The 25770-nt window shown below is 35.9% G+C and overlaps 1 protein-coding gene across 5 annotated transcripts; it reads right to left on the bottom strand.

Moving 5' to 3' along the window:
- Window positions 1-7083: 7083 nt before the first annotated feature.
- LOC101901826 (uncharacterized) lies at window positions 7084-14430 on the bottom strand. Of its 5 annotated transcripts, none has more exons than XR_009344029.1 (5): window positions 14256-14430; window positions 14054-14202; window positions 7870-8112; window positions 7377-7796; window positions 7084-7311 (listed from the first exon to the last, which is right to left on the bottom strand). XR_009344029.1 is itself a non-coding variant. In XM_059130479.1 (2 exons), exon 2 carries the CDS (start codon window positions 12354-12356, stop codon window positions 11067-11069), a length of 1290 nt encoding a protein of 429 aa, XP_058986462.1. In that variant the 5' UTR covers window positions 12357-14202; window positions 14256-14379; the 3' UTR covers window positions 9736-11066. The 5 variants fall into 5 exon arrangements, 2 of the variants coding, with proteins under 2 accessions (XP_058986462.1, XP_058986470.1); XR_009344030.1 differs by having other exon boundaries at window positions 7084-7306; XR_009344028.1 differs by lacking the exons at window positions 7084-7311; window positions 7377-7796; window positions 7870-8112 and adding an exon at window positions 9734-9760 and having other exon boundaries at window positions 9814-14202; window positions 14256-14379.
- Window positions 14431-25770: the final 11340 nt, after the last annotated feature.

Below are 25770 nucleotides of genomic sequence, written 5' to 3'. Positions count from 1 at the left end.
GTGAAGCAGCCTTTACAGCGATATATCTTATAAATAGAAGCACCTGCTAACCTCTTTCTGACAAAAAGACACCTGCCGAATTGTGGTACAAGTTTAAGCCAAACATTTCAAAACTAAGAGTTTTTGGATGTAAAGCTAAACAGGAATGAAAAAAGCTGGAATTAAAATCACAAGAAATGATAATGACGGGTATTGATTATACGTGTAATGGATACACATTGTGGAATACAAAGACCCGAAACATAGTTATTGTAAGAGATGTTCGTTTTGTTGAAGACTGTTTTCCTTATTAGCAACAGAGTCAAAAAAAAAAAAGAAAATCATCAATTGCTTATAAGATCTCGCTGCAACAAGCAGAAGGGGAAATGTGTGGAGAATCTCATTCCTGCTGAAAATTTCAGTAATGATAGAAGTAATTCAGATGATGAATTGGTTTCTGTAGAAAATGAGAACGATATCGATTCTGCCGATGAAGAAACTACTATTAACGAAAATGAAGCCAAGGCTACGAAATCTGAAGGACCAAACTCTAAAGCTGTTTCATTGGAGCCAAGAAGAAGCGAAAGATTAAGGGCGAAATTAAAAGTTTATACAACAGGAAATGCCAATTCTGCAATTTCCCATTTTATAGTGGAGTCTAAAACATATGACGAAATCATGAGGAATTCCTTTAAAGATAATTGGATAAGAGGTGTGATGGAAGAGCTTGACTCTATTCAAAGAGGATGCAAATGGTAATCCTGTCCGATACAAAACCCGACTAGTAGCGAAAGGCTTCCTTCAGACAGCCGGTGGCAAAACTTAGTACAATTCTGATAATATTAACAGAGAGCGTTAAGAGACATTCAAATTTCAACAAGCTTGATGTAAGAGCTGCATTCCTTTACGGGGATTGAAAAGAAGATATTTACATGGAAGTCCTTAAGGACCAAGTATGCAATTTACAAAAGTCGCTTTATGGACTTAAACAAAGCCCAAGATGCTGGAACAAAAAATTTAACGATTTCTTGCTCCGGCTTGGTTTTAAGAAATGTTTACATGATCCGTGTCTTTAAACAATGTTATAATTTATGAGGATAACAGAGGATGCATCGGCATAGCGCAAAATTCTGACAGCAAAAGATCAAAGCATTTTGATGTGAGTATCACTGTTGAGGTTCCTGGTTCATTACACCGATAGGCCAACAATCGATACCTCAACTATTACTGCTGTCGACCAGAGTGATTGATCGCTAAGCTAGAAGAAGCAAGAAGCTAAACTTTGCCACAACAAAAAGAATTGTTTTAACTAATAAATATATAAATTAAGACCGTCAGAGTCTTTTAATTAAAACAAGTGTTTTATTGAAGCCTTAACCACCAGTGCCTTATTAGCAACACGTAAGTATCGCCTGTATACTTGTTGTGTTGTCTAATATTCATAGTTTTGTTGTTCGTTTTTGTGCAACAAATAATACACTTTCGGATCTAAATCTACTCTGTAGATTTAGAACCCCTACAAGTCCATACGCCTGCATCGGAACTTGTACATGGTCCTTCGAAGCCTTTATAAAAAGAATCGGCTGATTTGCAAAAAAATAAAACAATTCATTTTTACATTTTTAAATTGGCGCCTTCGCTTTTGTTCTGTTGCCAAATAATCAACAGAGTCATTTTAAAGAGAAAAACTCTTTATATGTATGTTTGTTGTTGCTTAACACAAATTAACGTACACTAACACCATAAAAAAGACCACTCTCACTTTGCTGCATCATTTTTTGTTACATTTGTTTTGCTACATACGTGATCAACAAATATAACAAGCTTTGTCATCTGTTTCATTGCTTCTTTGATCGATCTGTCATCTACCATTGTTCGACTATCGATCAGCTGGTGCGGTGAAAAAGAGTTGTGCAGTTACTGCGACGAGTAACGTAACGTATAAAGCAAGTACATATATTGGATACCACAATAATAAACTAACAATCGAATAATAACAAAAAATAAAATTAATAGGAACAAATAAATAAAAATAAATCCTAATTAAAAAAGCACATAAATCAACAACATACATAAATCTAAAAATTAACAATATTGTTAATAGTTCTCTTAAAGTTTAAAAAATAAACGTTTATTGAGAAAAGAAGAATATACGCAACAAACACATTTGAAATTTTATATAACTTCATTTATTTCTAAATTTATAAATAAATTGATAGTTGAAGTGTTTGTATATTCAAAAATAATAAAATTCATAAATAATAAAAATAATTTTAAAAATATCAATAAATATCAATATTATATAAAAACTAATAAAATAAATTAAATAACTAATTTAAATTAATATTACAAAATGGTTTCTAAAATGTATGCTAGATTTGAATACGAGACCGAAAACCTTATGCAAACTTACATTAAAATAGGAAGCACAGCAGAGAACGAGCTGTCTGATTCTTTAATAGAAACAAAGTTAGAATCAATGGATGAAGATTGGTACAATGTACGCAGTGCATTTGAAAGTGTCTATTTTAATGAGGGAGATGAAGATTACAAATTGAGAGCTAGAGATATGTTTGCGTCCGCCCGAGATAATTACCAAGTGACTAAAGCTACTTTATTGGAAATATTAAAAAATCGAAAGGCGCAGAGCCAAAGTAATACCGCTAGAGGCGAAGTTAAAAATCCATCGTTGTTTCACAGCTCAGCTGTTTATCCTCCGGGTACAACGTTTGATATGTCCGAGATTTGTATTAAAGTGCCACCTTGTGACACTCACGACTTCTACGGAAGTTATGAAGAATGGCCAACATTTAGAGATATGTTTACGGCTATTTATGGAAATCATCCCAGACTCACACCAGCGCAAAAGCTTTATCATTTGCGTAATAAAACTAAATGTGAGGCTGGTAGAATTGTAGATCGGTACCCTTTATCTGATCAAAATGTTTCGTAAGCATGGGAAGCATTATCGGTGCGATACGAAAATGTTAGGGTACTAGTTGATAACCAACTGAAGATATTATTCAATCTTTCTGCAGCAACGGTTGAATGTAGCAAAGATATTAAAAGAATTCAATCGACAGTAAGTGACTGCTTGGCTATATTGAGAGCTCATAGTGTAAAGGTGGATCAATGGGATCCAATTTTAATATATTTATGTTCAACTAAGCTTCCGATTGATACACTGACCCTATGGGAACAATCGCTCGAATTACATTCCGAGCTACCCAAATGGTCGCAAATGGAAGATTTTCTTAAGAACAGACATCGGGTTCTAGAGCGAATAGATGGTCTCAGAAGTCAAACAGCTTCAACTTCATTTAGCAATGATCATATATCGCATCAAAATGCTCATTCGACACAACCAAATAGATGTGTCATGTGTTATAAGAACCATATTTTGAAAAATTGTATGAGATTTAATAATGTGACTGTTAATCAGAGAATAGAGTTCGCAAGAGAAAAGAGGTTATGTAATAACTGCTTAAAGAGTGGACATAACACTAGGGAATGTTTCAGTGCGCACCGATGTTTATATTGTAAGAAAAAACATCACACAAAGTTGCACATTGGAAACGCAGACACTCTACCAAGAAGTCCTACGACTGCTTCAGAGGCAAATATTCAACTGAATCATGTCACGACAGATGACATGCCCTGTACTACAAGTTCTACCTTCCAAAGCTCAAATACACAAACCAATTTATCAATCAGTGATGGTGATGTTTTGTTACCAACAGCGCTTGTAAAAATCAAGCACTGTGGGAAAACTTTTACAGCTAGAGCTTTATTAGACACTGGATCGAAACGATCATTTATAACAACTAAAGCGGTAGAAAGAATAGGGAGTGCAACAACTAAGTCTAATTTCCATATTAGCGGAATAAGTGGTTCAGTAGTTGCATATACAAATAAAATGTGCAACATATCTTTGTGTGGAAATGCAAACAAAACAGTAGAAGTAAACGCTTTAGTTATCGAAAACATAACGAAAAATAATTCCACTGAATCTATTCCAATGTCTACGCCGAATGAAATCCGTGATCTAAAACTTGCAGATCCTCTTTTCTTACAATCAAATGAGGTTGATATGTTAATTGGTAGTGATATATTACCATCCATCGTATTGAATGGAACTAGAACAAATGTGTCTGGGAGTATGATAGCTCAAAATTCCATCTTTGGATGGTATATATATGGTCCTATAATTAATAAGAAAAGAAATATAGGCAACAAGGAAATATTGAAGAAAGAAAAATACAAAAAAGTAGCGGCGCACCAACACTAAAGTTATACATACATCAATTTAAAGCGAATGAGAGATGTGGATTACGAGACTATTCGTCTGAATTGGTACTTGCAAATGTATTTATAATATTATTAAATATTAATAGAAACACAAAATTGGCGAAATTAAGAAAATGTACCTTGTTGTAAAATATGATAAATTTATTGATCGAGTCCGAAATTACTTAGTATTATTGACAGAGATGAAACATTTATTAAAAACAAATATTGTGTCTCAGGCACAATAAATGGTGGTTAGGTAATTGCAAATCAACCGCTGAAGATCTTTTGTACTTTTCAAATCAAAGTCACTGGAGGTGACAACTAAAATTTGAAATGAATATAATGATTTGTACTAAAATTGTTCACTAGAGGTGGATAATTCATATCAAATTACAGTAGATGATTTTTTACGACATATGAATGGGTCACTAGAGGTGACTGAAGAAAGAATGACTTTCTAAAAAGCAAAATAATATTGCTGATGTAATATGAATGAAAGAAATTATGATGATAATGTTACGTAGCCACTAGAGGTGGTTACAAAGGTGGTCAATTTTCAAAATTGATCTCTCCCAAAAAAAAAAAAAAAAGAAAACATTAAAAAAAGTGGAAATGTTTCACTAGAGATGGTTATTTGTCACTAGAGGTGACATAAAGATGGTTATTTGTCACTAGAGGAGACATAAAGAAATTATTAAAATAAATTTGAAGATAAAAAATGAAGATAATAATTGTTCTAATGCCATATTGGGTATGGTACACATTTCTTGCTTTTGAGTATTTCTTTCTAGAACAAGTTGATCAAATTCAAAAGGAGAATTGGCGGGTTCGCCCTTTTCAAAACTTTGGCCCATACAAATCATGATATTTCATTTTTTTTAAGTAATTTTAATATTGCTTCAATCACATACGTTTGCATTTTTTGAATACTTATTTTTGTAGAAAATATTTTTACTTCAAATTTGATTCTCCTTCGTGTACATACCATTTTTCAAGTTTGTTCTCTAATTAATACATCTTTTATAAAAGAATAAATAACCACCGCGTTTTATCTCTGCAAGAATATTACAAGACTGTTATTATGAAATTTACCGAGTCGTCTACATTTGAAGCTGAGACTGCTGGAACTAGTTTCAATGTATGTGTTTGAGTATGTATAAGTGATTCAGCCACGTTCGTAAAGGTAAAATCAATAACCTCCACCCTATCCTTATTCTGAAACGTAGCCTCATTTCCCCTGATATATATTAAAAAAAAAAAAACTAAGAATAAAACGCAAAATGGACTCACCTCTTGCATTGATATCCTTACTGCCCCATTGAAGGTGGTAAGCGTTGGCATCGCATCTAGCGATGAGATTACCCTTGCTTCCCAGCTCCGTGAACAGCTTCTCTACTACTTGGCCCGGCAGGTCGGGGTTCTCGTAAGGCAGGTACAAGAGATGAAAACGAGAACCCTCCCAGAATGCGTTACCAATTTAACCGCCGTGGCGTCTCCAATGGAGGTGGCGTAGATAGATAGACCTTATTGTTGTAGTGATAAGGCACCTGGACAAGAGATATGTCGACTTCACCCTTGGTGAGGTTTAGGAGAAGTTCGGCAGACATTTTGCAGTGATGCAGATGAATCTGCATGATATTAAATAGCTGCTACGTCTTTCCTTCTACTGCAGCGGCGTTAGACCGAATTGAATCTATCCTGTGCCGAAGTGCAGTTTTCCCTCACGCGCCTTCGCCTTCTGCGCTTTTTGGCAGGGGTTTTAGAATCGGTAGGGGAAGCATTTGATTTTGTTGATGGTACAACCGTAAGAGCTGCTGTTCCATCAACTGTGATATTGCTCCACGGGACCCTCGTTAGAAGGTTTGTCCACACGTGGGTTTACCTTCTTTACGAGGAGGGAGTTAAGCTCCTTCCCAAGAACACGCTTTGGCAGTAGCGGGTGATCTTTTCGAACTTCCAACTGCCTTGATTAGAGTTTTTTGCCACCTCCCTATATACTTAAGTAAAGTATATATACAAATTCTCCACAAAAAAATGTATTCCTTTTGGAATTAGTTCTCATTCCGAATTTGATGATAGTATTACTGTAGAGTCACATCAGCTGGAACAATGGTTGGTAGGAGCAAAGTCCAGCTGATTTCATTTACAGCAATACTTGTGTCAATTTAGCTACGATGTTTTCTTATTTAATTCCAGTGTTACACTATTTTTATCCAAACATTTTTTTACCATTTCTAAACGATTCCTCAAAGTATTCCAACTATACGTCGGGTCTGGCTGGTTACTTTTTCTGCAGAAATTGTCCAGCAACTTATTTCTTAAAGAGTAAGTTGTACCTGTACATTGCAAATGATATATTTAAGATATCTTAAATATTTCTTCAAAAAGAAGGGTAACCAGGAAAAAAACATGCCTTTGGTATTTTGAAGATTTAAGCCACCTTTTTAAAAGGAAGTGTTTCAAATTTGAGTGTAGATTTTCGCGATAATGAACAGAATTCATACTATAATTACTGATGGCATTACTGGCTGTGGCCGTTCATTTCGTGGCCCGTTTTTATATCTTTTCTTTATAGTACGGTTTTGTTATCCTTTGCTTTAGAAAAAATAAAGGATAAAGTCCACATTATCCACTTTTCATTATTACATCCTCCCTTTAAAAAAATATTTTTTTAGAGATATGACCAGTTATTTTGTAAATGTAAGTGGTACTAACTGCATTTTTTCATAGTGGCATCTTCATTTTAGAAATTGTTTGGCAACTTATTTCTTAAAGAGTAAATTGTACGTTTACATTGCAAATGATTTATTTAATATATCTTAAATAATTTTTCAAAACGTAAGCATGCCTTTGGTATTTTGAAGATTTAAGCCACATTTTTCATAGGAAGTGTTTCAAATTTGATTGATGATTTTCGCAATAGAGGCTCTGGCTGTGGCCCGTTTTTATAAATTTTTCTTTATAGTCCGGTTTATTATATTTTGCTTTAGAAAAAGTAAAGTATAAAGTCCACATTGTCCGGTTTTCATTGGTACATCTTCCCTTTAAAATAAATGTTTTTTCTAAGAGACATGGCAAGTTAATTTGTAAATGTGACTGGTACTCACTGCATTTTTTCACAGCGGAATCTTCATTTTAGCTTAAAAAATAAGTACATCGAATTTGCAATTAATTTCGTAAAGTAAAATTGTGTTACAGTATTTTTAGTAGTAAAACTAGCAGAAATGCCATAAAATGTCAACATTCAAAGTTCCAAAAGAAAATAGTCTAAATCGGACTGGTGAAACCTTACTGAAATGGACGCCAAAAATTAAAAAAATGAATATTGAAAATAAGTTAAAATTAATAATTATTTTTGAATGCTGTTTATTTAGAAAGTTTTGTTTTCAGAATGCGTTGAAGAGTATTTAGAGGTGGAGTTTTCTCAAATCCCAGCCCCGGAGAAGCTGACATGGTTGGAGGCGCCGGTTAAATTAATGTTAAGTCTGCTAGAAGACTTAATGCCACAAGCTGGGAAGACAGCCAACCTAAAAAATAAAAAGAAAATATTCGCAGTAATAAGCGAACATCTTTTACTTTAAACTTAATTTTTCAATTTACCTTTCACTAATTTTGTTTTCCAATACGTTTTCTTCGTCTGTTTCCTCATTCAGCCAGTCCTCTTCACTCCTGGAATCATCCAAAAGTGAATACATCACTTTCTCCATATTTTGTCTCTTTTTTTTGCACGTTTCTATATCTATATTAGTTTTTCTTTAGTTTTTAAGTTTATCTTTTTTCTTTACATTTGTTGTCACGCGCGAACTTTGACATGTATCAATACATTTTTCAACCTTGTTAGCCCTGCCAATTAAATGTCAAATTTACAATTTGCACATTTCTGCTCGGCCAAATTCATGTAGCTAAAACAAGCAGAAATGTGCACCACTCAGCGCCATTTTTTCGAGAGAGAGCTGCAAGTTTTGCTAGTTTTTGGAGTACAGGAAAGCTTTGTAGCAGAATCAGCACTAATTAGTACCAATTTGTAGGTTCTGGAACACAACTTAAATGTTTAATTCCCTTCTTCAAAATAAAATAAACGATTTACGTTATCATTTTTTAATTGAACACCTTTTTCGTTATTGTCATATTATCAATATAAAATATACCAAAATGAATTCAGTAAACTTTACGTTATAGATAGTTCATATTTAAATGAAACGTGTATTTGTCCGACAACATCATTTTAATAGATGTAATAGCCGGCCTATGTAGTTTCAATGTTTGGTATATCCTCATTTAACATTGCCGCCCCATTATAATATTTAAAGGTTTTAACAAATTCCCCAACCCAGTTCGCTGTTATTTGTTTCAAAGGTGAGAATACTTTTTTTTTTCTTTACTTGGTTAAATCATCGGCTTTTTTTTTCGGAAAAGAACATAGGAGCGTAGGGCCAAAATTTCACCTTAAGAGAAAATTCGTTTGAATACTGACTCCGGATTCTTTTATTTTCAAATGTTTTCTTTACCTCTTTGAATGGGAATTAAATGGTAGACCCGGCCGAACTTAACGTGTTTTACTTGTTCACATTATCTACAATATAGAAAAAAATGTTGTCATGACTTCCGCCAAAGTCGATGATAGATAGATAATAAGAGTCATTTTTTAAATACTTTGCAGAATAATTATAACATTTAAGGTGAGAGTACATGAAACGCTTTTTTGACTGTCCTTAGGTAATCGAGTGGCTTCTTCGTAGAGAAACAAAGTAGTCTTAAGGTGAGGGTACATACGTAGCTTGGCATCATGGCTAGGCATATTAATGTCAAATTATAAAGGGAAACGACGACGAAGTTGAGTTGGTTCGATTTTGGTCTTACGCTCCTTTTTTCTTTTCCGAAGAAACCAGCCGATGACTTAAGCTGGTCAAGAAAATCTTTTAAACCTGTTTCTACACTTTGCCGGTTGTTTTCCCTTAATCGATAATTCGCATTTCCATTCTGTCCTCAACAAATAAAAATTTTTTAAGTGCAGACATAACAGTCCGATCAGTCATCTCTACCTATTTCCGCAAGATATCACCTTTTTTATTGGGGAAGTCACTGAAGATGACAAATAACATGTTCGTCGTCTCAACTCCAACAACAAAAATATCAATATACACTTTATAAAAAACTCCACCATTTTAAAATGTCCATTAAAATTATGAAATAAGTACTACATGTTGAGGTAAGTGTAAACATCATATGATCAGTATTTACACGCAAATAAAAGTGGAGCCAGGTTTATAAAATTAGCTGAATATTATATAGTATAATATATTAATATTACTTTATTATATATTATTATCATTGTTATTATTAATTTTAGACAAACAAGGAAGTCGAAATTATCGATTATCTACAATTGGCGGATTTAAATCCTTATATGGTTGTTGGCGCTAGAGGATGACGAATTTAACAATGTCAAATAAAACGACAAAAGGCTAACAAATTGACAATGCGTTTATTTCTGTAAAGAAAGTACATAAGTAATAGGCAAACACTTTTTACATTATCACTTACCGCAGTTTTGCTCCTCTCTTTTCAAGCGCCAAATTATTACTTGATGCGCACATACGAAACAAGGAAGACGAAAGGGCAAAACTACAGTGTTGGTAATGTTTCGGACACATAATTACACTACTATTTATACAACACTGATTAAACACTAAGGGGATCCACGACACCCCCACCCCCGTGTAGCGATCAGCTTCACCATCAACCAGGTCGAGAATGGCCAGCTTAGACATAGGTCTCTGGAGCACACCACTCTTTGTTTTTACATCCGCTCGTCTCGCCACACCATCGGACCCCTGATGGACTTTGACCACTATTCCACGGCACCATTGATTCCTAGGCATATTCGGGTCACATATAAAGACGACATCTCGCTCCTTGATAGGACTAACCTGCTCGCGCCACTTTACCCTTCTCGTCATTGTGGGAAGGAATTCTATCACCCATCGTTTCCAAAGTCGATCGCGGAGACACTTTAGCACACGCCATTGCTTTCGAAGAGCAGGAAGTCTCTGATCTGGCTCATTAACCGCAGGAGTTTGTGAGACATTGCCGTACCCCAATCAGGAAGTGATTTGGAGTAAGAGGCTCCACATCACTGGCAGATGCGTGAATTAACAATATTTTCCGCTTCTATCAGCAGCAAAAGCAAAACATGCTCCTTAGGAGAAATGTCTTTCAGCGTTTGGCGCAACACCTTTTTAACACACTGCACCATTCGTTCCCACACGCCACCCTCCGAGGGGTTTGCGGGGCAATTAAAAAGCCACTCCACGCCATTCGCTGAGAGCTCATCTTGAATACGACCAATGTCAAATACATCAGAGAATCGTTTGGCTTCCTCGCTGACGCCGATGAAATTCTTTCCGTTATCGGATCGTATACGATGTGGCACACCTCGCCGGTTGATGAAATTTCTAAGGCACATTATAAAGCTATCAGTCGATTTATCGAGTGAATAGCTCGTACAGATAGGCAAGTGAATAATGCTACCCAACGCTTTTCAGTTCTTCGCCCAATGCTCACAGTAAGAGGACCGAAGTAATCAACACCTGTATAATTGGTCGCCTAGTGTTGTATGGCAAAGAGCTGGCTGCATCAATACGGCCATGCACGCGCAGCAAACCTTCGTCATCAATGTAAGGCGTAAGCATTTTTAAGCAGTTGTTTTTTGGCAGTGGTTTGAACTGCTTAATGCATGCTATTTGCTAAGTATGAAGCCTTTTGCGTCTGCATAATGAGGTATTTTTCTGCCTTGGCTAGCTCGCCAGCAGACAGGCCATACCTCCACATCTCGTCCCTTTTACCACGCAACGGGCGATAAAACGAATTAACCAGGCAAAACTTCGAATTATTCGTGATAGGGATGAAAATTGGGCAAATTCAATCAACGACGTTTGTTGTACCAGCAGGCACCTTTTTGAGCTTATTTCTTCTTCTTCTCCCAGATGTTCCTCTATTCCACAAAAACTTGGCCATTCACTTTCCTTAGTTCTCAAAAAACCTGGTCCCATGAGCCATCGAGATCTCGGGGAAAAATCTATTTTATTTGAGAAGCGTGTAGCTTCATCGGCAATATTGTCATCCGTCGAGACCCACTTCCAGTTACAAACATCCGTTGTCGATAGGATTTCTGCTACTCGGTGTGCAACATACGGTTTGTATCGTCTGTGTTTGCTGCCGATCCATTTTAAGACCGTTTTGGAGTCACTCCATAGCGTAAACGATTTTGGAGAAAAGTCATGGCCTTCCAAAATATGTTGCAGCAAACGAGTGCCGAGTACTGCGGCTTGAAGTTCTAAACGAGGTGCTGAGACAGTTTTTAAGGGCGCGCATTTTGTTTTGGAAGTAACAAAACTGACGTGTATTTCGTTGCCAACCTCATATCGCCAGTAGGCAACTGCGGCAAATGCAAACTCGCTCGCATCAACGAATATGTGAAGTTGGACTTCTGTTGGAATCCCAAAGGCAAAGTAGCAACGAGGAATACGAACGTCTGCTGCGTTATACAGTTGTTTTCGCCACATCTCCCAGGATTGGGCCAGATCAACTGGAATCTCTTCGTCCCATTTGCATTCACTGCGCCATACTTCACGTAAAATTAACTTTCCACCGACTATAAAGCAGCTCAGAAAGCCCAGGGGATCAAAGGTAGACATGATTATGCTTAAAAGTTCACGTTTGGTCGGAGTTTTTTGACCAGTAATTACGGAGTTGTCGACCCGGTGAAATTTTAGGTGAAAATGAAAGTCATCTGAAACAAAATCCCAGTATACGCCTAAGACTTTTTCAGACCCTTCCTTGGCAAGCACATTTGCGTGGATGCGGCGTATATCGAGTGATATTTGAATGGCTTGTTCAATACTATCGAAGCTATCTACATAGTCATCTATGTAATGGTGTTTAATGATGGCTTTGATTGATCTGGGATTGCATTGGTCATTCTGAAGGGCATTCATTTTTAAAACAAAACGAGCTGAGCACGGCGAACATGTGGCTCCGAATGTCATGACCTGCATTTCATACTCATCCCTTTGTTTGATCACCATCTCTCCAGAGAAAACGTTGGCTTATACGATCTTCAGGCTGAATAGAAATTTGATGAAACATTTCACGTATATCGGCACAAACGGCTACTTTTCCACGACGAAAGTTGTAAAGTATATTTGGCAATAGTTCGATGTCCTGTGGTCCCTTTAGCAAATGTGAGTTTAAGGATACTCCATCAGTTTGGGCGGCTGCATCAAAAACTAACCGAATCTTTATAGGCTTGTTCGGATTGGTCACTCCGAAGTGCGGCAGATACCATTTTCTTGTACTAAAAATATTTAGCTCTTTGTCCGATAGCTTCCGTACATATCCTTTTCCAATGTATCCAGTCACGATTTCTCTATCCCCTCCAGGCGCTTTAAAGCTGTACCGTAGCTGTCGGGCAAGATGACGTCATCAGTTTTCCATAAAAGTCCAGTTTGAAAACGATTACCAATTCTGACTGTTGTATTTTCAAGAGTCTTCTTAGCCCTGATGTCATCACAACTCTCAACAGGAGGAGCTGGCCTCACGCCAATACTGTGCCAGTTAGTAAGGAGGCATAAGTTTGACGGTTTTGGAGCAACATTTGAACATGGACCGTATATTGTCCAGCCGAGTTTTGTACTGCAGGCAATAGGGCATGAGGCTTCAGAGTATCTCGTTGTAATAGGCATGCCTAGATGAGCGTGGTCTAGGCCAATGAGAAGTTTGGGCACGATGATAAATTTGCTCCGTGGTATTAAGCAGAACTCTGCGTTTGACTTCTCGATCAACGTAATAAATACTATTGATAAGGCTTGCTTCTTCACTTATCCAGTCGCTAAAGTGGATGATTGTTGGGTAAGGATGAATCTGCATGGCCACTTTGGCCCATTCCAGCTTCTTGCTCATTGGCAATTTATAGATAAGCTCTTCCAGGAGCGTTGGATTGGCTAAATGTTGCTGCCCGTTGGCACTCTGCAGAAATACTGCTAAATTTTTTACTTTGGTGGCAAACGAAACTACTTTCCCAACATTTTGTTCTGAAATTTGGGGAAATTCACGTATACTTCGCAATTGGCTTTGAATTAGCTGCTCGGGTCTTCCGTATCTGTGCCGCAGCTGCTCCACTGCTGCGTTGACGTTGTCTGGATGTATTAATAAACACTTTACAGTTTCACGAGCATCACCCTTTAAGCATTTCAACAAACGCTGATTAGTTTGTGTAGTTATACGCTGCAGTGGATTGAACAAACGATGTAAAAAATATAGGCCAATCTTCTGGCTGTCCACTAAATTCAGGCAAATCTTGGAGTTTTCTTAGGTTGGCTATATTTCCCAAGCAACTCCCCGCGGCAGCTATTTGTGCGTAAACGGAGTCAGGGGTTTGCGGCATTGTTGTACCCGCTGCTCCTGCTATGGATTTCGCTGAATAGGTACTGGTTAACGGCGTTGAAAATATTGAGGTAGATGCTAATTGCGCAGCAGTAAATATACGGGGCGGCTGCAAAGTGTTCGTTGCGTGAGCGGTAGAGCTAAAGGCAGTAGCTACGTACGCTGGCGTTGTTATGGTGGCGACATTCTGTGATGGCATTAATTGTGTAGAAGTATACATATGTGGCGACGTCGACGTTAATGCTGCGACAGAATCAAGAGGCGGTAGCAGTGGCACAGGCGTTGTCGCGGCCGTGGTCATGACAGTGCATGGTGCATTTGTTAATTGGCTTATACTTACATGTGACTGTAATGGCGGCGCTAGGTGCAATGATGGTGGTTCGCAAATGCGAAATAAAAATTGTTGGCGCTAGAGGATGACAATGTCAAATAAAATGACAATGTCAAATAAAACGACAAAAGGCTAACAAATTGACAATGCGTTTATTTCTGTAAAGAAAGTACATAAGTAATAGGCAAACACTTTTTAGATTATCATTTACCACAGTTTTGCTCCTCTCTTTTCAAGCGCCAAATTATTACTTGATGCGCACATACGAAACAAGGAAGACGAAAGGGCAAAACTACAGTGTTGGTAATGTTTCGGACACATAATTACAGTACTATTTATACAACACTGATTAAACACTAAGGGAATTCACGACAATGGTAAAAAGTACTTGGCGTATCAACACCAAAAATGCATATTCCTTCCATTACACAATTACAGAAGGTTGTTCTACTTCCTTAACATTTATACCCTCCACCTTGGAAAGGAGGGTATATTAACTTTGTCATTCCGTTTGTAACATCCTAAAATGTTCGTCGTAGACCCCATATATATATTTACAATCAGCATAAAATTCTAAGTCAATTTAACTATGTCCGTCTGTCTGTTGAAATCACGATAGAGCCCACATTATTTGAAGTAGAGCGGAGTAATTTGTATTGTGTCTAGGATGGTTGGTATTGAAAATGAGATATATCGGTCTCCATATAACGGTACCAACCGATATTCGGTATTTTGATGGTTTTTGCCACATTTTTTCACTGATTTGTCTGAAAATTGGTATTTGTAGATCATAATGTGTCCTACTTCATGTGGCGAAACATTGTATGTATAGGTCCACGTTTTAGTATACTCCCCATATAACGGTACCTCCCGATATTCGGCATTTTGATGATTTTTGACACATTTTTCACGGATTTCTCTGAAAATTGGTAGTTGTAGGTCATAATGAGTCCCAGTTCGTGTGGCGAATCATTGCATGTATAGGTCCACGATTTGGTATAGCCCCCATATAACGAAACCTCCCACATTTCTTCGCGAATTTCTTTTGGCGAAACACTGCATGTATAGCCCACCACGTTTTTGTATAGCCCTATATAGCCGTATTTCCCGATATTCGGCATTTTCATGATTTTTGGCACATTTTCCCATGAATATGTCTAAAAATTGGTATATGCGGGTCATAATGGGCTCTTATGTTTCCTTTACGCTAAGGTGAAGGGTATTAAAAGTTTAACCCGGCCGAACTTAATGTTTTTTATACCCTCCACCATACATAACATGCAGGGTATATTAAGTTCGACTTTCCGTTTGTAACTCATCGAAATAATCATTTTAGACCCAACAAAGTATATATATTCTTGATCAGCGTAAAATTCTAAGACGATTTAGCCCTGTCCGTCTGTTGTAATCACGCTACAGTCTAAACGAATTAAGATAGGAAGCTAAAATTTTGCACATATCTCTCTTTTGTCTGCAGGCAGCTTAAGTTCGAAGATGGGCTATATCGGTCCACGATATCGTAAAACCCCCATATAACGGTACCCCCCGATATTCGGTACTTTGATGATTATAGCCACATTTTCTAATGGAATGGTCTGAAAATCCACACAAGGAGTTACTTGTGGTTACTTCATCCCTTGAAAGAGAATTATCTATATAGGTCCACGATATCATATATCCCCCATATAACGGTACCCTCTGATATTTGGTATTTGATGATTTCAGCCATATTTTTCAACGGAATTGTCTGAAATTCCACACAAGGGGTTCTTTGTGAGCACTTTACCCCCTGACATAGAGTTCTTTATATATGTATAACGATATCGTATAGCCCCTGTAAAAGTTTTTTACTAGCGGCAGTGGTACAAGATGCTTTTGGCTGCGGCTTAGCTCGCCTGATGTGTTGGTTCTTTCTGCGCATCGACTGTACACATAAAATTTGTTTGTACCGGGATTTTGTGTTACGAAATTTAAAGCATGCCTATTAAATATTATATTATTTCCATTTGAATAGATTTTTTAGCTTTTATTATGGTAACCAGAATGAATTATGACCTTTAAAATAATTTTTTATTGATTTTTTTATTTAGGTTTCGAAATACTGTGCTTTTGTGTTGCCCTATGTATGCTCTTAGTTAGGGTATAATTAAATTTCCTATACTTAACACATTTACATCAATGATATTTCTTGTTTTTTTTTACTTTTGAAATATATAATGTATTATTAGATGTACAAATGTGCGTTTTCTTTAAAACATATTTTTGATTATAAACCCGCTTTTATAGGTTAAGATTTGAATTTTTCTTTGTTAATTTTTCGTCTTTCTTTCACAGTTTTTATTTTTATGGTAACAATTCACAATGTTCTATCTTGGGAATGGGAATAATGGGAATTTTTTTCTTTGAGTATGATGGTTCTAACACATGGTTCTTCCTTCTTAATTGGCGTGTTGAAATTTTTTGGAACTAGATGTCTCTAGATATTGTACAATCATGTCTCCATCTATCTATAGTTTCTTTGGTCATTATCGCTGGTTCTGACATGTGATTTTCTTTTCGTATTTGGTGTGTTGATTTTGTTATAAGATAGATGTCTCCATATCGGATTTTGATGTTACCATCTATCTAGCGTTTTTGGACGGAACTTCTTAAAGAAATCTAGAGTTTACCCTAAGGAATATTGTGGCCAGACCCATATAGGTTTTACTGGATTTAGACCACAATATTCTTTTTAAGAAAGAATAGATTCACATCTAAATGACCAATTCAACACAAAAAGTATATTAAATACGAGTTATTCTTACCCAAGGTGATAATTTAGTTAAAGTATTTAATAAAAAAATGTGTTGAGTTTTTCGTATGGATCACTATCTTGCTTTTAGCACACACAAATTTTTTTTAATAAAATTAAAAAAAATCACTATGAATAAAGCTTCTTTGGCTTCTAAACTTAACCACAATTACAATTGTTACTTTATTTGACCGCTGTTTGATATAGAAAAAAGAAAGATGAAACGTGGTTTTAAGTTCAATGTGACATTTAAGTTACATTTCCTATGACACATATGATCACTTATTGAAATGTAACCATGGTGGAACCTATTCAAAACCAGGGACCTCAAAGTTAATGAAGTCGATATTCGACTTTGTATTTAAATGTACTCTGTAAGTTAAAATGGCATACAATACGTTTGTATATCAATTTTTGGTAATTTGTAATAATTATTACAAATGTTTCCAATTTTGTTAGCTGTTTTTTTATAGGTGGATAAAGAAAGTGTTTATGCAATATTCTGTAAGTAGAAATAAACACCAAGAATAAATTCAGAGAAGTCGTATAAGTTAATATTAATTTTATATGAAATTTTTAGAGTGAAAGTTCCATCAAGACTTTGTTTAGACAACGATGCAATTAATAAGGAGAGTCAAAAGCTACAACAGCATGATTATTTTGATTGGAATTGCATCAAACTGTCTAGATTTTTGTTTACGCTTTTGTAGAATTACAATCGATTTATCAAGTTGTCATTTTTTTTATCTAATTTATATCAAATATTTATGAGATACCAAAAGAATAACTAAACTTGTCAACCAAAACAGAACACATTGAGAGGTGCCATCATTGTTAAATTTATATTAAAATTACTATAACATAAATTAGAAAATTTAAATGAGATGCTCTATTAAAACATGTTAAAATCTTATGGCGTATCGTTAATTATACGCTTGAGTTCTTTGACCGACCGTCGTATATCAGAACAGGAGCGCCTTTTTATTTGGTGTGAGATTTGAGAATTTTTTTTATGAAGAACAAATTAAAAAAAAAAAAAACATGAATATAGGCAATATCAGTAGTTATCACACCCCCATATAACGGTACCCCCGTTATTCGGTATTTTGATGATTTTAGCTATATATTCCAATGGTATTTTCTGAAAATCCACACAAGGATTTCTTTGTGAGTACTTTAACCCCTGAAAGGTATTTGTCTATATAGGTCCACAATAACGTATATCCCCCATATAACGGTACCCCAGATATTCGGGATTTTGATGATTTTAGCCACATTTGCAATGGAATTATCTGAAAATCCACACAAGGAGTTCCTTGTGAGTACTTTACCCCAGACATAGATTTGTCTATATAGGTCCACAATATCGTATATCCCACCATATAACGGCACCTTTCGATATTAGGTATTTTAAAGATTTTAAAAGATTTTTCAATGGATTTTATTTTTTCAATGTTCAAAGTTCGGCCCGGCCGAACTTACTGCTTTTTTTCTTGTTTTTACTTGTTTATTCTGCTCTTATTCTGTCAAAACATATACATACTTTGTGTATGTGTGTATTGTTGTGTTAAACTTATTTCGAATTCATTTGTAAAATTAAAAGTGAGAGGACATAAAACGCTTTTTGACTGGCATAAGTCATCGGCTGGATTCTTCTTAGAGGAACAAAGCAAAGACATAGAAGTGAAAAGATGGGACAAGACAGAGTCAAAATTGGCAACCCTGTGAAAATACCTCTATTGTTTGATATCATAACAACATAGTTACCAATATTAACTGATTTAAACCTCTAAAGCAATATGCAATTTTTTTGAAAGGTCTATGGAATATGATAGAATAGAATTTTGAAACCACATTGTTGGATTTTCCAATCTTTTATTTGTCATTTTCTTCGGTGGTTTTCATATTAACAAGCCTCTGTCATGAGCTGTTACTTTATGTATTGTAGACTTAACCATTTCCTCAAAATGCATTTTGTCTAGTCTTTACCATTCTTTGAACAAAGGAGTTTTAGGTCGACTTAATTCTATTTTCGCCCTACGCTCCTTGGTTCTTTTGCTAAGAATACAGTCGATGCCTTAAGCCAGTCAAATAAGTGTTTTATGAATTCTCAACTTAATCCATATATTCGACTTTAGTGGGCAACAAATTGAACAATTTTTGGGATAAAATTGTATTGTCCTTTTATCTTATGTCCGTCTGTCTGTTGAAATCACGATACAGCCCACATTATTTGACGTAGAGCGCCAAAATTTAGCAGAGTAATTTGTATTGTGTCTAGGATGGTTAGTATTGAAAATGAAAAACTGTCCACGTTTTTGTATAGTCCCCATACAACGGTACCCCATGATATTTGGTATTTTGATGATTTATGCCACATTTTTTCACGGATTTGTCTGAAAATTGGTATTTGTAGGCCATAACGGGTCCCAGTTCGTGTGGCGAGACATTGAATGTATAGGTCCACGCTTTGGTATAGCCCCCATAAAAGGTACCTCCCGATATTCGGTATTTTGATTATTTTTGCCACATTTTTTTTCACGGATTTGTCTAAAAATTGGTATTTGTTGGTCATAATGGTCTGAAAATTCACACAAGGAGTTACTTGTGATTACTTCATCCCTTGAAAGAGAATTATCTATATAGGTCCACGATATCGAATAGCCCCCATACAACGGTACCCCCCGATATTCGGTATTTTGATGAATTTATCACATTTTTCAATTGAATTGTCTGAAATTCTTCACAAGGAGTCTCTTATGAGTATTTCATCCCCTGAAAGAGAATTGTCAATATAGGTCCACGATATCGTATATCCCCCATATAACGGTACCCCCCGATATTCGGTATTTTGATGATTTTACCCACATTTTTCAACGGAATTGTCTGATAATCCACACAAGGAGTTCTTTGTGATTACTTTACTCCCTGAAAGAGAGTTGTCTGTATAGGTCCACGATATCATATATCCCCCATATAACGATACCCTCTGATATTCGGTATTTTGATGATTTCAGCCACATTTTGATATTCCACACAAGGGGTTCTTTGTGAGCACTTTACCCCCTGACATAGAGTTCTCTATATATAACGATATCGTATAGGCCCCATATAACGGTCGTATAGGCCCCCCATTATTCGGTATTTTGATGATTTTAGCTATATATTCCAATGGTATTTTCTGAAAATCCACACAAGGATTTCTTTGTGAGTACTTTAACCCCTGAAAGGTATTTGTCTATATAGTTCCACAATATCGTATATCCCCCATATAACGATACCCCCGATATTCGGGATTTTGATGATTTTAGCCACATTTCCCAATGGAATTATCTGAAAATCCACACAAGGAGTTCCTTGTAAGTACTTTACCCCAGACAGAGATTTGTCTATATAGGTCCACAAAATCGTCTATCCCCCCCATATAACGGCACCTTCCGATATTAGGTATTTTAAAGATTTTAAAAGAATTTTCAATGGATTTTATTTTTTTGAAAATTTTCTAATTTGTTCCAAATGGTGGAGGGTATTCAAAGTTTGGGCCGGCCGAACTTACTGCTTATTTACTTGTTTATTCTGCTCTTATTCTGTCAAAACATATACATATTTTGTGTATGTGTGTATTGTTGTGTTAAACTTATTTCGAATTCATTTGTAAAATTAAAAGTGAGAGGACATAAAACGCTTTTTGACTGGCATAAGTCATCGGCTTGCTTATGTAGCATATAACCAAGTGAATTGAGGGGTGATGGATTTAAAGGCATTTAAGATAGCTAGAGCACGTTTGGTACCGGCCTTATTGCTCGCGGCAATGGGTGTGGGTTCATAGCTTCCGTGCCGCCCTCTTGGCTGCATAAAATTATTTTGAATTTCGTGCTCACAGAATATGAAAAGAAAAGTTTTACTAGTGTAGACAATAGAAGTCGATGGTCTTACTAGGATGTCTAGATGGTTTGCGTCCAAAATACCCTCCCAACCTGATCATAATCCGAATTTTCATTAAATCAAAAACGTTATATATGATCCCCGACTTTCACATAACTGACTTACCCTTCTAAGCAAAGAAATCAGACATTATAGAATTTAAATAATCCAAAACATGATTCTTTTATTAATAACAAACTCCATTAAATTCCTAATTAATCTATAATATAATTTCACTTAAAAGTTTCAATAAATTTAAACAAATTATTTAGAAAAGATAATTTAAGGGAATCGTACTGTAAACGATAGCCTTTTATATCTATTAGGAATCAAAAATACTTAAAACGAATAAATTTTAAAATTAAGGGTACTGTAATTATTAACAGCAAAATTTGATCAAATAATGTAGCATTTGTATCTTCTTAACAAATATACTTAAATAAATTCCAAATACATAAACTCATCAATGTTGATTGAGATTAGTAGATAAGAGTTGATGTTATAAGTTGTTCCATTAAGAGCAGTGTTGCCGTTTTGGGCGTTTCCGTCCAAATTTGGGCGGAAAAAAAGATAAATTTTGTGGTTTGGGCGGATTTTTTTCATATTGGGTACAAATTTATTTTTCATTGTTTATTTTTACGTAATTTAATTTTTTATTACTAACTGAATTTTATATTTTTTTATTGAAATGAATCGTTACTTATTTTATAGATTTTTGTTAAGTTTTTTTAATAATATATATAATACATTAGGCTATAGTCGTGCGGGGCCGACCATGTGATACCCTACAACACCACATTATGTTAGAAGCCCCCTCATGTCCAAATCCATTTTGGAAGATTTTGCTTTTGAAATTATGTCACGAAGCCCTGCCCAGATATTACCCTTAGCATTTTGACCAGGGATATTTTCCCAATATTTGTGCACTCCGTCGTGCTGTTAGTTTTTGTGGTCCATTTTACGGCTAAATATATTCCAATGGTCATCCAAAATGCCAGAATTCTTCCCTGTGCTTACCTATGTTCTCAGGCGTGTCGATTGGCTTCAATTGTGTGATCAAGATTTTTTTTCTGTTTTTGGTTCATTTAAACCCCTAAATATTTTGCGATCATCTCCAAGAGCAAGAGGCCCCTCTGTGTCTCCAAATTTAGACTCATCTATATGATTTGCTTGTCTACGATATTTGCCTATATTCGTCAATGAAAGTAAGCAAAGGCTGTCGTCGTGCGGCGCCGACCATGTGATACAACACTACAATATGTTAGAAGCCCTTTTATGTCCAAATCCATTTTGGGAGATTTCGCTTTTGAAATTATGTCACGGAGTACTGCCCAGATATTACCCTTAGCATTTTGACCAGGGACATTTGCCCAATATTTACGCTGTAAGTTGTTGTGGTCCATTTGACAGCTTAATAAAATTCAATGGTCATCTAAAATGCTAGAATTCTTCCCTGTTCTTAACTCTCTTCTCAGACGTGTCGATTGGAGATTTTCTGTTTTTGATTCACTTGAACACCTAAATATTTTGCGATTATATCCAATGCAAGAGGCTTCCTGTATTTTCAAATTTAGACACATCTATATGATGTGCTTGTCTACGATACTTGGCTATATTCGTCAACGAAATCAGCATTAAAAAGGCAGAAGTTCGCCTTTTGTGTATTTCGGATATGGCGTGTAAGAATGTTGGAAAGTAGTGGTCCATCGCTGTCCTAAACTCTAACTTCATGCGAGATTTCGTGTCCTTTGGTTTCTATTTGTGACCTTTATAACGGCTGCAAAATCAGGAATATTTTGAGTTGCAGGTCCATTTCAACCCCTAAATATATTGCGGAAATCTTTGAAACAATAGGCTAAGCCCTTCTGAGCCTAACCTTACCTTTGTGAAAAATTTCGTGAGGATCGAACGATAATTGCAATCTGTATATAAATAATAACCCTAACCTGTGTTGTAAAGTGAAAAAATATTACAAAACAAATACTTCAATATTATAAGTCAATTTGAAAAAATCGCATGCGATAAAAAATTCTATATGAACATCATTATTGGTATCTTTTTTATGCGACTTTTTAGTATTTATACATTAATGCCACAAGGGCATTCTAAATTGACAAAATTTGTCAAAATCGCTCCAGCCATTCTGAAGATATAAGCATTCTAGCTGACATCCCCTTCCTTTGTATATATACATTGTATATATTTCTCTATATATATCCGATAATTTTACTATCGGCATCTACGTAACGGTCAGAATTGACCTGTTCGTCTATTTGTGATTTCGCCGGCAGTAAAAATATTCGTGAATTAATGGAAAAATTGACTTTTATTTATCGCAAATGCTATGGTCTACTAAACCACTAGCAACTGCAAAATCAGGAAATTTTTCAGTTTTTGGTCCATTTCAACCCCTATGCGATCATCTCCAAAAGGGTTCTATTCTGACCTTAACCCCAGCTACATTCTAAATTTCGGGCCATAATTGCGACCTGTAGAGTGATTACAAATTAACATGGACAGACTGACAGATGGACGGACGGACATACATAGCTAGATCGACTCAGCTCGGCGAGATAGGAAGATTCATATATACTTACCTATGTGGGAAACCAATATTTCGTGGTGTTACATAATTTTTGGCCCAGTTATAATACCCCCAACACGTGAATAATAATAATGACTTTAATATATTTAATACATTGAATTCTTGTATTATGTTACTTTTTCAAATATATATATATATATATATATATATATATATATATATATATATATATATATATATATATATATATATATATATATATATATATATATATATATATATATATATATATATATATATATATATAAAGGAATATATGTTATTTTACTTCTAGTTTTTTTATATATTAGATATATATATATATATATATAAAAAAACTAGAAGTAAAATAACATAAAATTGAGTTCCTTTTTTATGTATAGTGTAAAATTTTCAATAAAATTTACTTGAATACAAACTACATGTAAATTATTCAACTTTTTACAGTTTGGGCGGATATGGTCGATTTTGGGCGGTTTTTAGAAAAAATTTGGGCTGAAATAAAAATTTCAAACGGCAACACTGATTAAGAGAATGTACAATAACACCAACTCCTCCAGAAGTGTAGGGTTAGCAATGTGATTTTGACCATTCACGGATTGCAGGAAAACAGCTAAATTTTTAACTTTTGTTGAGAATGGTACTAACTTCACTAAGTTATTTTCCGAAATCTGGGGCCTTTCTCTGGCTTGGCGTAACTGACTATGTATGAGCTGCTCCGGTCTACCAAATCTAAAACAGAGTTGCTTAATTATGTCGTCGACGTTGTCAGGATGAATAAGCAGTGATTTGACGACTTATCTGGCTTCACCTTTGAGCGACTTGTGCTGCAATTGACTGGTTGAAAGCTGTATAAAATAAAGGCCTGTCCTCTGGATCACCACTGAATTCTGACAAATCTTGAATTTTTCTCGGCGTTGTGATCGTTGATATGCTTGGATTTGGAAAAGTATAAAATTGTTGTAAATTTTGCAATGGCTCCCACGATGGCATTGAACAGGTCGTAGCAGCGCTGGCATAACTGCTGGCTGCAGTCGGTGCTGCTTGTAGTAGTGGCATCGCGGCAGAGGATGCGTTCGTCACTGTCGCTGCATTTAAGTTTTCAATTGCCTAGGCAGCGTACGTCGACGACATGGCGGCTCTGGTGCTTGCTACAGGTTAATACATGGCAGCGGTTGTATATGTGTGTGGTTGGAAAATTGGTATAGCGGGACGGCATGGCGGCTCTGGTGTCAATGGCGATTGCAAATGGCGTTTGCGAGGTTGAAACTGATGTGAGGTTATGGTAACTTACCTGGGATGATACGCTTCGGAGTGCATTTTGGAGTTCATGGCATTGGCGGTTGCTGTTGGTCAGCTTCATTTGTGCCTCCGATAGCTGGTTTTTCACTAGGTTGACTTGTTTTTGCGTCTCTGATTGACTGGGCGGACTTCCACTCGACATCGGCACTGACATCTGCTGTCCAATAGTTTGCTGTTGATGGCCACTTACTGTAGTGACTGGTTTTCCATTTAATTCCATGGAGGAAATAGGTTCTGGCTGCACAACCCGTGAGTTTATAGGCTGTTCCCCACTTATAATATTAACTCCGGCAGTTTGTGTGGTTCTTTTGTTTGTGACACTAATTGGCATTGACTCCGGCTGAGTCTGATCAGGATGATCATCTGCTACAGCATCTGCACTTATTTCACCTTGCAGACGAGGACTCCGGCGTGGTGGAGTATGCTGTATGTGGTGTCCGTTGGAATTGCAATTTTCGAATTTCGAAAAAATTAAAGTTGTGCTGAGTCGTACTCGGTTTGTGCCCATTTGTGCCGTTAAAATTTTTTCGATATCTCTTACCAATTTCGAAAAAAAAACGATAATTTCGAAAGTATGTCAGAATTGCAATTTTCGAATTTCGAAAAAATTAAAGTTGTGCTGGGTCGCGCTTGATTTGTGCTAACTTGTGCCGTTTATTTTTTCTCAATATTTTCAAACGTTTTCAAGACATGACAATTTCGAAAAGACCAGTGTTTTTCAGAAAAATTGCTGTAATTTTTGTAAAAATTCAAATATCGAGATGCGGTAAATTGTCCTGAGTTGTGCTCACTTAGCACAATTTTCACCTTTACTCGTTACTCGCTAAAAATTAAAAAAAATGAATAACTTTTGTAATATGTGGAATTTTTGAAATCTGCAAGTTGTGCTGAATTGTGCTCACCTAGCACAATTTTTCGTCCATACATTGGAAATTTGTATCTCTACTCGTTACTCGTTAAAATCGTAAAAATCAAAATCGCATATTTAGAAACAAGATATCGAAAAACTAATAGTTGTGCTGATTTTTGCCATAGACAAATGAAAATATAGACAACGAAATGCTCTCACCGTTTATCTTCGAAAAAAATCGAATCAGCAGATGTCGTCTATATCGTTTCAGGGGT

Source organism: Musca domestica, unplaced genomic scaffold, assembly GCF_030504385.1.
Source record: "Musca domestica strain aabys unplaced genomic scaffold, Musca_domestica.polishedcontigs.V.1.1 11, whole genome shotgun sequence".
NCBI lineage: Eukaryota > Metazoa > Arthropoda > Insecta > Diptera > Muscidae > Musca > Musca domestica.
The sequence above is the reverse complement of the archived record's forward strand: the minus strand, read 5'-3'. Positions and strand labels throughout refer to the sequence as shown.